The 12,361-nt window shown below is 38.2% G+C and overlaps 1 protein-coding gene across 1 annotated transcript; it reads right to left on the reverse strand.

Moving 5' to 3' along the window:
- Positions 1 to 5,661: 5,661 nt before the first annotated feature.
- Positions 5,662 to 7,299, reverse strand: LOC138875998 (uncharacterized). The gene is made up of 3 exons (XM_070154881.1): positions 7,153 to 7,299; positions 6,922 to 7,056; positions 5,662 to 6,621 (listed from the first exon to the last, which is right to left on the reverse strand). The coding sequence occupies exons 1-3, from the start codon at positions 7,297 to 7,299 to the stop codon at positions 5,662 to 5,664; spliced, it is 1,242 nt and encodes a 413-aa protein (XP_070010982.1).
- Positions 7,300 to 12,361: the final 5,062 nt, after the last annotated feature.

Below are 12,361 nucleotides of genomic sequence, written 5' to 3' on the forward strand. Positions count from 1 at the left end.
GACTCATATTGCTTGAACATGCAGGGGTAATGGCCGGAGAAGCCATAGATCTACAGATCTGAGAAGGATCTGAAGAGAGCCATTGAAGTCGGGCTTCAAAACCTTGAATAGTTTAGGTCTGATAGTGAGAAAGGATGAGTACAGACCATCCATGGCCGGAGACGCCATGGATTCTGGTGGAAACATGGTGAGATAAGGTGGGAGACGATTAGGGTTTCGGAGAGGCTTGAGAGGATTTGAGAGACGAAGGGGTTCAATGGCAGTGTCTCAGGTGAAATGAATTAGGTCAAAGGGGGTTTGGAAAAAAAAAGGAAAAGGTGAATTACGGCCGTTGATCAAAATGATCAACGACCTGGATCAAAGGGGAGCCGGGTGGGTTTTTTTTAATCGGGTTAGGGGTCGGGTAATTTGGGGATTGGGCTGGTTTAATTTGGGGGCGGAATTGGGTCAAATTGAGGGCCAAAATTGAAAGGTGAAAGGGGCTGTATTTGAAATAGAAATGGGCTAAGTGTTAAATATCCTATTTTCCCTTTTTATTTTATAAAAATAATTATAATAATAATTTTAAAAGTAAATTAAAAACATTGAGACAACAAATACTATATAAATATTAATTTAAAAATACTGGAAATACTTTTATAATTATAAAATGCTACTAATCGTGAAATAGGCTATAATTGCAATTACATGCAATTTAGCTTAAAAATACCAAATAGATTTGTAAAAAATATACAAAAATCACCTTAATTATATTTTGGTGTAAATATGAGAATAAAATAAGTTATTCACCAAAATGATAATCTTGGAAATAATTATTGGATTTTGTACTGCTAAAAATAGACAATAAATTGTTTTTAAAATCTTAACAATTAGGAAAAAATACCAAAACACTTGGTCATGCTTATATATGTATGTACATGCTATTTTGAAAGTATTTTGTATATAAAAATATATAGAAAAAAATTGGGTAGCAACATCCATCATTACACCTTTTCCTTTGACGGTTGCTTCTAAGTATAAATATAACTTTTTGTCTTTGTCTTTCTCATAAAAAGTTTTAGAATATTCAGTTCTTATTTTCTTCTTCCTCGTACTACTATGTGATCTTCAAACCCTAACCTTCAAAGAGTCCCCATTATCGATAACCTTCCTCTTGCTCCTGTTAGAAGTAGGAGAGGAGGAAGACTTTGTAGTTTAGGGTCTTCATCGATACGAGGCCCTTCTATTCCTTCAGTGAGTTCTACTCCACTTTCTAAAACTAGGGGTTCTCTTTCCCAGCGGTCTTCGTCTAGAAATAAAGACTCTAATGAACCTCTTCGTGAGCCTTTGGTAGATGAAATTGTTCCTACTGAACTATCTTTTTATACTGATCGAGAATCAATCAGAAACCAAGTTTCTTATATGTCTTCTTTAGATTGTGTTGATATTTACCCATCTCAAATTACTGAAGGTCTGATATCTATTGTTCGTAGGGATTGCCATTGGAGACATGATTTCCCCATTATAATTCCCAATGCAAACCAAAGGATTACATCTTACTTGACTGGGTTTTCTTTTGTGTATACATACCCTTTTATACTGAATTTCAAACCCCCCATTGATCCTGTTATCATCAAATTCTGTCGTTTTTTCGACATTTGTTTAGGAAAAATTGGCCCCATAGTGTGGAGGGTTGTTTCATGCTTGAGGCATTTAATCAATATGGTTGGTTTGCCTTTTACTTTCTTTCATTTGATTCATCTCTACTCTCCTAAACTTTTTCGCCATGGGATTTTCACTTTAGTAGCGAGAAGTAAGAGAGTGCTAGTTAGCCCAAAGGATGATAAGGACCGTGGCTGATATACCAGATTTGTTGCTGCCCCCACTGTTGGTTTAGTGAGTCAAGAAAATGTTTCATTTCATGAGAAGTGGAATTTTGCACGTAAGTTTTCTTTTTATAATTTTTTCTATCTTTTCTCCTTATTTTTCCTGCTACCATTTAACTTTTCCCTCTTTCTTTGCAACCATGGGAACTGTTGATGAGATTCCCAATTTCCGTGGCTGGGTAGGAAAGTTATTGAACGTTGCTCCTATGGAAGGTAGATCTTGGAAAAACCTGTCGCATAAGTTTGGATGGAAGGTGAAACTCGTGGTAAATGCTTTTCTCATATCTTCTTCATTCTTTTATTCGTTCCCTCTTCAGAATTTGTTTTGATCCTTCTTTTTATCAGGATTTTCCATTCGTGGTATTAGTGCCAATGTTATCGTAGCTTCTAGAGTTTCCTTGGAAAGAGCTCAAGAGATAATCTTGGGTTCTTCCTCGAAAAGGAAGGCTGATACAACTCAAGATTCTGAAGAAGAAGAAGAACAAGATGGAAGTTCCTTGATTAAAAGGCCGCGGGCCAGAAGGCGCGTCTTTTCAGATGATGAAGCAACTCCTCCCCATTCTGTTCCTATTACCGAGCCTGCTGAGGCCACCATGGTAATCTCTGATGATGACACTCCCGCAGCAGCTCGTGACTCTGATGATTAGCTTTTTGCTCGTGGGTTTGATAGTGACAATTTTGGTTTAGTTTCTGATGAAGTACCCCTTGCCTCATTTACCATGCCTGTTCCTGTGACATCTTCTTTACCAGTTGTAATTACTGCCGTTACTGCTCCGCCCCAAGCTGTTTTAACTTCTTCCATAGTTCCCCATACTACTGTCCTTCATACTGAGGTTGGTTCCTCAAGTGGAAGTGGAGCTATGAAGAAAATTATCATCGAGCTTCCTATCGATGGTAACATTTTGAAAAAATCAGGTCATCCTGACATGTGGTTGAAACCTCTGATCGGTCCAGTTGATAAATCCAATCTTGAGAGCCACAACTCTTTGACTTGGATGAATGACATAGTGCAGTCATCATTAAAGGTATTTGTTTCTTTTCACACTTTATTACATCCTTCTTCAATTAAGGTTCTTACCCCCTTTTTAGATCAATCTTGCTGGAACAGAGATGATGAAGAGGGTTTCCCATACGGAGCAGTTAATGCAAGATTATCAAATTGAAGTGGACAATTAGAGAGAACAATATGAAAGCCTTCAAATTGATATGGAAGTGTTAGAAGAAAATAAGTGCACCTTAGAGCAGCAATTGAAGTTTTTAACTTCAGAGTTAGCAGTTGAGAAGGCTTCCTCAAATCAGGCTGGCAAAGATAAAAATCTCCTCGAGACATTGTTTTCTGAGCAACTCTCCAAAGATAGTAAAGAGATTAGAGAATTGAAAGCTTTGCTGAATGAAAAAGAAGTTTACACCGGTGAACTTGTTCAATCACTTACTCAGACCCAAGAAGATCTCCGTGAGTCTTCTAATAAGGTCAGTTTTTTAGAAAGTTCACTTGCTCCTTTACAAGCTTCTTATGATTCAGCCTTGGCTGAGAATGAAAAACTCAAAAATGAGATTGATCAATGGTAGAAAGATTATGAGATTCTTGAGGACAAGACTGCCATTGAAGTGAGTTGGGCAATTTTAAACACACGCCACGATACTCTTGTGGAGGCTAGCCAAGAGGGTTTCAACTTGGATGTTGAGTTAGCCAAGATAAAGGAGACTCTTGAAAAAACTCAACCAGGCCAAGACTTTCATTCTCCTATGGTTGATACTCCCGAGCATGTTGAAGATTATATGGGTACGGTGAATGCCCCAACTCCTTCAAGCCAACTTGAACCTTCTGCTTCTAGTGACACTACTTTAGATCCTTCTTCAGCCCCTCAGTGAAAGCTTATAAAGTGTGACTTTCTTTTTTTGGTGGAGTGTGGTTTTAACGCTCGGTCCCATTTGAGGGTTTAGTTTTTTGGAAATGACAAGTCCCCAAACCCTTTCAGGGCATTTTGTATAAATGACAAATAGTTTACGACTAGGTTCATACTTAGTCTGAACTTTAATATTGAGAATTTTTTGTTTTAAATTAATTGTCTTGAGCTTCTGTTTTGCTCGTTCTTGCCTTTATATTCAAGGACTTATTAGTTAATTCGTGGGTTTATGTTTTAACCTTTTTGCATTTTTTGTTTTATAAAATGCTTATTAACTTCATGGATATCTGAAACAAACATGAATTTTATAAAAGAGGGCCATTTTATACTTCACACTTAATGAAGAAGACGTCTCAACTTCATAATGGTGTAAATATACAAAAAAGAAATAGGAACATACATGTTTCTTGAAATAATTTTGATAAAGTTTTCATCGGAACTTTGTCAAGTTTAAGTAACATCTTACATATATTTAAATATTTTCTATAACTTTTCGTAACTGTTTTTATTACAACAGATTTGCAAAAAAGGAAATAAAATCCAAGGTTTTTTTTACCCATGACTAAACATTGCCTTTAACCTAGACATCATAAGATTTTGAAATCTATATGAAGATTTTTTGAGTGGCTTGTGTTATTGGCTCGTGACTTTGCTCTGCACTTGATATATTTGATGAGTAGACTTTTGGGCTTGATTTGAATTTAATTTGAATTCAATCTTCTTTGCCTTCTTTATACATATGTCCTATGTATATTATATAGTCCCCCAAGTGTTTGAGCTTTGAAGTATGAAATCTAGAGCACTTGATTACTTCTACCATGTGGTCCTTTTCCTGAAAAGGAAGAACATACGGGACTCTTTGGTACGATTTTAGATGAAGACTGCTTAACCCATTTAAATTTCTATTAGAATAGTTGTAACCCTAGACCGAGAATTTATATTTTTCCACGTGTCTTGTAAGTCGTGATTCATCATCTAAAATCGTGAGTAACAATTCAAAAATAAAATTTTAAAATGAGGGTACCTGCCCGTGGATATTTCCTTTCCGTAAAAATAGTATATTTTCAGATGAACAACATTCCAATGTGAAGGTAGAATCTTGCCATCCATTATTTCCAGCTCGTATGCTCCTTTTCCTGCTATACCGTGAATCTTATAAGGTCCTTCCCAAGTTGGACTTAACTTTCCCGCATTAGCTGCTCTCGTGAATTGGAATACCTTTTTGAGTACGAAGTCCCCAATCTTGAAGTATCTTATACGAGCTTTCCGATTATAGTATCTCTCCATAACTTGTTTTGCGCTGCCATCCTAATTAGTGCAGCTTCCCTTCTTTCTTCAAGTAAATATAGGTTTATTCACATTTCTTATTCATTAGATTCCTCAGTTGCTTGTGTATATCTCGTGCTTGGATCCCCTATCTCGACTGGGATTAAGGCTTCAGCTCCATATACAAGTGAGAATGGTGTTTCACCCGTACTTGTTTTTGCTGTTGTGCGGTAAGCCTACAAAACACCAGGTAACACCTTTGGCCAATTGCCTTTGGATTCCTCCAATCTTTTCTTCAAATTGTTGATAGTGACTTTATTCGTTGATTTAGCTTGCCCATTACCCACCAAATGGTAAGGCGTTGAAGTAATCCTTTTAATTTGCCAACTTTGAAAAAATTCTATGATTTGTGCGCCTATAAATTGCGGGCCGTTATCACATATGATTTTCTTTGGTAAGCCGAATCGGCATATGATATTTCGCCAAATGAAATCTCTGACCTCCTTTTCTCGTACCTGTTTAAAAGCACTTGCTTCTACCCACTTAGTAAAGTAATCAGTGAGTACTAGCAACAATCTTACCTTGCCTTTTGCTTATGGTAGTGGACCCACGATATCCATACCCTACTTCATAAAAGGCCACAGTGCAATGATCAGATGTAATAATTCTGCAGGTCTATGCATATTGTTACTGTATCTTTGGTACTTGTCACATTTAGCCACAAAATTTTCTGCTTCTTCCATTTTGGGCCAATAATAGCCTGCTCTAATCATGGTTTTTACTAAGGGTCTTCCTCCCGCGTGATTTCCACAATGCCCCTCGTGTATTTCTCTCATCACATAATCTGTTTGAGAAGGTCTGAGGCATCTTGCTAGGGTACCACCGAACACTTTACGATAAAATTTGCTTTGCTTTAAACAATACCGAGCAACTTTTTTACAAAGTGCGTGAGCCTTTTTCTTATCTTCAGGGACAATTCCATACTGCAAAAAAGTTACAATCTCGTTCCTCCAATCCCAATTTAAATAATTGAAAGTTACCTCATTTTTGTCTTGATCAAGTACTGAATGGAATAGATGAATTACAGAAGTATTTTCATCATTTGTCACATCCGTTGCAGATGCAAGATTAGATAAAGCGTCCGCCTCGACATTTTCTTCTCTTGGTATCTGCACAACTTTCCCGGTTTGGAATTGCCTAACTAGATCACGTGCCTTTTCCAAGTATTGCTGCATTCTTGCTTCTCTAGTTGTGTAAGTCCCCAACATTTGGTTAACTACGAGCTGCGAATCGCTTTTGATTACGACTTGTTCTACGCCAAGCTCTCGTGCCAGTTCTAAACCTGCAATCACATCTTCATACTCTGCCTCATTATTAGTAATAGGGTGACATTTTATGGCTTGTCGTATGGTTTCACCCGTAGGTCGTACCAAAAAAATTCCTAGACCTGCCCCTTTTATATTCGATGAACCATCAATGAATAAAGTCCAAATTCCTGGATTAGACCTGTTGAATACTTGTAGTTCTTTTTCTACTTCTGGTTGCATCCCTTGGCTAAAATCGGCCATAAAATCTGCTAACACCTGTGACTTTATTGCAGTTCTAGGTTGATATGTAATTTTATATTCACTCAATTCTATGGCCTACTTGGCTAACCTACCTGATAACTCATGTTTGTGTAATATATTACGCAGGGGATAGGCAGTTACTACGGAGATGGGGTGACATTGAAAATAAGGTCTTAATTTCCTAGATGCCATAATTAATGTAAGTGCATGTTTTTCTAGACGAGGATACCGAGTTTTAGCATCTAATAATGACTTGCTAACATAATAAATTGGAGACTATTTACCTTGGTCTTCACGAACCAAAATAGCACTTACCGCTATTTCTAAAACAGCAAGGTAGATAAGTAACTTTTCCCCATCTTTTAGTTTTGCGAGTAACGGTGGATTTGACAAGTATACTTTCAAATTTTTGAGTGCTTGCTGACATTCCTCAGACCATTCGAACTGATCCTGCTTTTTTAGATCTAAAAAAAACTTAAAGCATTTTTCTGATGATTTGGAAATAAATCTTCCCAAGGCTGCAATTCTTCCCATCAGTCTTTGTACCTCTTTTGTACTCGTAATTATATCAGGAATTTCCTCAATAGCTTTAATCTGCGCGGGATTTACTTCAATGCCACGGTTATAAACAAGAAATTCCAAAAACTTACCTGATGAAACACCAAATACATATTTCTCGGGATTTAGCTTCATGTTGAATTTACGGAGAATCTAAAATGTATCAGACAGGTGCTGAATATGATTCCTTGCTTGTTGGGATTTGACCAGCATATCATCTATGTATATTTCCATGGTTTTCCCTAAATGTTCTTGGAACATTTAGGTCACCAACCTTTGATATATGGCCCCAGCGTTTTTGAGGCCAAATGGCATTACTTTGTAACAGTAAGTCCCCCTGTGTGTTATAAAATGAAGTTTTTTCCTCATCTAGGGGATCCATTTTGATTTGGTTATACCCTGAATATGTATCTAAAAAACTTAACAATTCATGTCCTGCAGTAGCATCAATTAGTTGATCTATATGCGGTAACGGAAAAGAATCTTTAGGATAAGCTTTGTTTAGGTCACTATCTACATAAACTCGCCATTTACCATTCTTTTTTGGTACTATTATAGTATTATATAACCAATTTTGATACTTTACCTCATGGATAGACCCAATTTTTAATAGTTTTTGCACCTCATCTTGAATCACCTGATTTTTGAAAGATCCTTGCTTTCTTTTCTTTTGTTTGACAGGTGGATATGATGGATGTTCATTTAACTTGTGAGTCATTACTTCCAGAGGTATTCCTGTCATATCAGAATGGGACCAGGAAAAACAATCCACATTAGTTTTCAAAAATTCAGTCAACTTACCTTTCATTTTGTGGCTTAAGTAGGCCTCAATGTAGACTTTCCTTTCAGGCCATTGTATGAATAGTTCTACAGCCTCCAATTCTTCAATCGTTGTTTTGATATTTTTATTTTCTTCCGGTTCTTGGATAGAATTGGGCCTCGAGTCTACATCTGTCTGCACGTGTTCAGTTAAGGCTTGTGTTGCAGCATCCTCAACTAAATTCTGTAATTGCTATTTTCTTCATTTTTTCGCTTGAATCTGTTACGAAGTTGATGTTCCTAGATGTCTGTTGATCACCACAGATTTGACGTATTCCCCATTGTGAAGGGAATTTAATAACTTGATATAGAGTAGATGGTACATCATCCATTTCGTGAATCCATGGTCTACCGATAATCATATTATAAGCCATATCTATCTATACCACCTGAAATTTTGTATCTTTGACAACTCCCTCTGCGAATATTGTAAGTACTACCTCCCCTTTTGTTACGATACTTGAATTGTCAAAGCCAGATAAAGTATGCGCCTTGGGTACCACCTTATCTTCAACTTGCATTTCGTTTAATACTCTTAGCAAAATGATGTTCACGGAGCTACCTGGGTCAATCAAAACTCGTTTAACATTAGTGTCATGTAAAAGTAGAGATATTACCAGTGCAGCGCTGTGTGAAGTTAGTACGCCATCTGTATCTACATCATCAAATGTAATACTTTCTTCTTCCAAAACATGTCGAACCCGCTTCCCATGTGTGACTGTAACCTTTGAAACCTTCTTGGCTGTCGTATATGTTACGCCATTAATTTCTTATCCTCCGCTTATAACGTTAACGATCCTCTTTGGAGAAGGAGGTTTAGGGGGCTCCTGCCTGTTCTTCATGTATTCTTGTTTAGCTTTTTCACTAAACAATTCGGTAAGATATCCTTGCTTTAATAAATGGTCAACTTCACCTTGCAGCAATCTACAATCTGCCGTTTTGTGACCATGATCATTATGAAACTCGCCCCAGAAATAAGGATTTAGCCTATTCGGATTTGATCTCATTTCCTTTGGCCACCACACTTTATCACCCATGGTTCTTAGTACTGCTACTAATTCTGATGTGATAATATTGAAATTGTAACCACCGAATTTTGCCTTCGAGCCTCTATCATCATCTCACGTCTCTCGAGCATTTCGCTCTTTCCCAAACCTTGACGATGGGCCTAACTCTTTATCTCTCGATCTATGATCGTACCTTGTATTGTCCTGCTTTGAACACGAGTCTCTTCCTGCTGGTCCCATGTAAGGCTCGTATCTGTTTTTACCGGACCTTTTTTCAGTTTCACCACGTCTCGAACTTACCCTCTCTTCTTTTTGAGACCGAGAGATGGTATCTTTTTCTATCCTCAACTTCGTACTGTATCTGTTGTAAACATCATTCCAAGTTGTTTTTGGAAATTCATGTAGACTTTCCTTGAGTCATCTCGCGGCTTCTGAACTTTTCTCATTTAAATTACTGGCAAAAGCCATAGTCGCCCAGTTATCAGGTACGCGCGGTAACATCATCCTTTTGCGCTGGATTCTGTCTACGAATTCTCTAAGCAGCTCCAAATCTCCTTGCTTTATTTTGAAAATTTCCTCCATTCTTTTTTTGAATTTTTGAGCTCCCAAATACGCTTTGATAAATGAATCTGCAAGCTCAGCAAAAGAATTTATAAAATTTTCGGGTAAAAGAGAATACCATGTTAACGCTCCCTTGGTGAGTGTTTCACCAATTTTTTTGACCAATACTGATTCAATTTCTTGTTTGGTCAAGTCGTTTCCCGTTACACCAATTGTGAATGCAGTCACGTGGTCTCATGGATCAGTTGTGCCATTGTATTTTGGAATATCGGGCATCTTGAATTTCTTCGGAATTGGCAGAGGAGCAACACTAGGCTTCCAAGGTTGTTGCGAATATTTATCCATATCTATTCCCTTAATTACAGGCAGTACTCCATGTATTTTCTCTATGCAATCGTTTTGCTCCTTGAGCTGTTTCTGCAAGGTTAATACTAAATTTTGTAAATCAGAATTAACTATGTTACCTGGTTCTCCATCACTAGACTCGCTGGGAGTTCCACCACCACCTGAATTAACGAGTCCAGAACATGGGTTTTCCAAAGTATTATTATTCGGAGTCGGTGTTGGCGGTGCAACCGGCAACTGATTGGTAAAAGCCCGAAGAGCATTATTGACCTGTTAAGCAATTAATTTCTTAAGAGAGTCATCAAGTGCTTGTTCGTTCGCAACTGTATCATTTTGATTTGCTTCAGATCCGTCTGGAGTCCCCTCTCATGATTGTCGTTGAGAATGTTGTGGCGAATGAGGTGGGGTTCTGTTATCTGCATCGTTCACTTGATGTTGTGGATCTTGAGGTGGTAAATTGTGTTGGTTATTGTCATTGACATTCGACATGATCGTTTTTAATGAAAGAATCGATTTGGAAAGCAGACTGTAATAACCCGACCGGTCGTTTTGAACTTTTGCACCTTGCTCGTCAGTTCTCGGGCATGACTTGTCCCGTGTGATGGATTATGACTTATATAAATCGTTGGTTTTGGTTTTCAGGGTAATCCGAATGAATTTGGAAGAACAGTTCTCAGTTTGAAGCTTGAAATTTGAAAAGTTTGACCAAGATTTGACTTGTTGGTATATGATCTCAGATCGGAATTTTTATGATTTGGTTAGCTCCATTAGATGATTTGGGACGTAGGAGCGTGATCGGAATGCATTTTGGAAGTCCGTGGAGGTTTAGTCTTGAATTGGTGAAATTGAGATTTTGGCATTTTCTGGTTGATAGGTGAGATTTTGTTATAAGGGTCGGAATGGAATTCCGAAAGTTGCAGTAGCTCCGTTGTGTAATTTGTGACGTGTATGCAAAATTTCAGGTCATTCAGACATAGTTTGGTTGGGTTTTTGATCAAAAGCGTAATTTGGAAGTTCTTAGGCTTGAATTCTATGTGATTTTGGTGTTTGAGATTTCTTTGAGTGTTTCGAAGGTTGGAACAAGTTTGAATGAGGTTATGGGATATGTTGGCATGATTGTTTGAGGTCCCGAGGGCCTCGGGTGAGTTTCGGGTGGTCAATCGGACCATTGCATGTTGTTTGGAATTGTAGAAAATTGCTGATCAGTGTTGCAGAGAAATGGCCTTTGCGTTCGCGAGTAGGACCTCGCGTTCGCGAAGGGTTAGTTGGTGAAAGCTGGGGTTAAGTCTTCGCGTTCGCGAAGGGCTGGATGTTTGGTCATCGTTCGTGTAGAGTGGACCGCGTTCGCGTAGAGTAATTTGGCCAGCTGGACTTGAGGCATTTTTATTCATCGCGTTCGCGAGTGGTGTAACGCGATCGCGAAGGTTTAGTTTAAGGAAGCATCGCGTTCGCGATGGGCAGGTCGCGATCGCAAAGAGGAAATTCTGGTCAAAGTTATTTTGTGCTTCGCGAACGCGAGTCTTTGACCGGATTCGCGAAGAAGGATTTCAGGCCTAGGCAGAATGTTTAAATAGTCGTCTTGTCCGCGATTTTGGGGTTTATTTCCACCATTTTTGGTTGTTTTTGGAGCTTTTTGAAGAGGATTGAAGAGTTATTCAAGGGGAATCACTTGGAGGTATGATTTATGGACTTTATACTCGTTTCTTATGTGAATTCTACCTAATTAATCATGGAATTTAAGCCTAGTATTGAAGAACTAGGGCTTGTAATTGGAGACCTAGAATTTGGGATTTGAGTGGCCATTTGAGGTCCGATTTTGATGTTCTTGGTATGTATAGACTCATGAGAGGATGATGATTCTATTGATGTGACTTTTATCGGATTCCGAGACGTGGTCCCATGGGCCAGATTTGAGCAATTTCTAGATTTTTGATGTAAATTGGATATTTTCGAGTGGGCTTTGTTCCCTTAGCATATTTTAATAGTTATGAACTGATTGTGGCCAGATTTGGAGCATTCAGAGGTTGATTTGTGAGGGCAAAGACATTGCGGGCTAGAGTTTGGACCATATCGAGGTAAGTAATAATTGTAAATGCTGTCTTGAGGGTTTGAAACCTCGGATTTCACATCGCTGTGCTACATTGAGGTGACACACACGCTAGATGACGAGCGTGGAGTCGTGCACCATTGGAGATTGAGACTTGGTCCGTCCCGTACGACAGTTAAGTCGCGTATTTGATTTGAAATCTTATGATATTCCATACTTTAGAGATTGATATTAGATCTTGGGCTGTATGCCATGTTTGGGGCCTTGTGTCGACCTGTTGAGACCCTTTGGGGCATTTTTGCTATTTTTCCTCACTCTATTTGTTTTAAAAGCATATCCTCAGTCATGTTTTACCTGTTTATTGTTTAAATCTGGTTTTATCACTTTACTTCTTAAAAATGTGAAAACTGTTTGGGCT

This window comes from Nicotiana sylvestris, chromosome 8 (genome assembly GCF_000393655.2).
Source record: "Nicotiana sylvestris chromosome 8, ASM39365v2, whole genome shotgun sequence".
Classification (NCBI taxonomy): domain Eukaryota; kingdom Viridiplantae; phylum Streptophyta; class Magnoliopsida; order Solanales; family Solanaceae; genus Nicotiana; species Nicotiana sylvestris.

Bases quoted from the DNA above. Each gene is read 5' to 3' on its own strand.
- LOC138875998 (XM_070154881.1), bottom strand. From the start codon at position 7,299: ATGAAGCTAAATCCCGAGAAATATGTATTTGGTGTTTCATCAGGTAAG. The intron at 7,057-7,152 runs GTACAAAGACTG...CTAAAAAAGCAG, and splicing joins TAATTACGAGTACAAAAGAG to GATCAGTTCGAATGGTCTGA. The intron at 6,622-6,921 runs GTAAGTGCTATT...ATAAAGTCACAG, and splicing joins TTGCTGTTTTAGAAATAGCG to GTGTTAGCAGATTTTATGGC.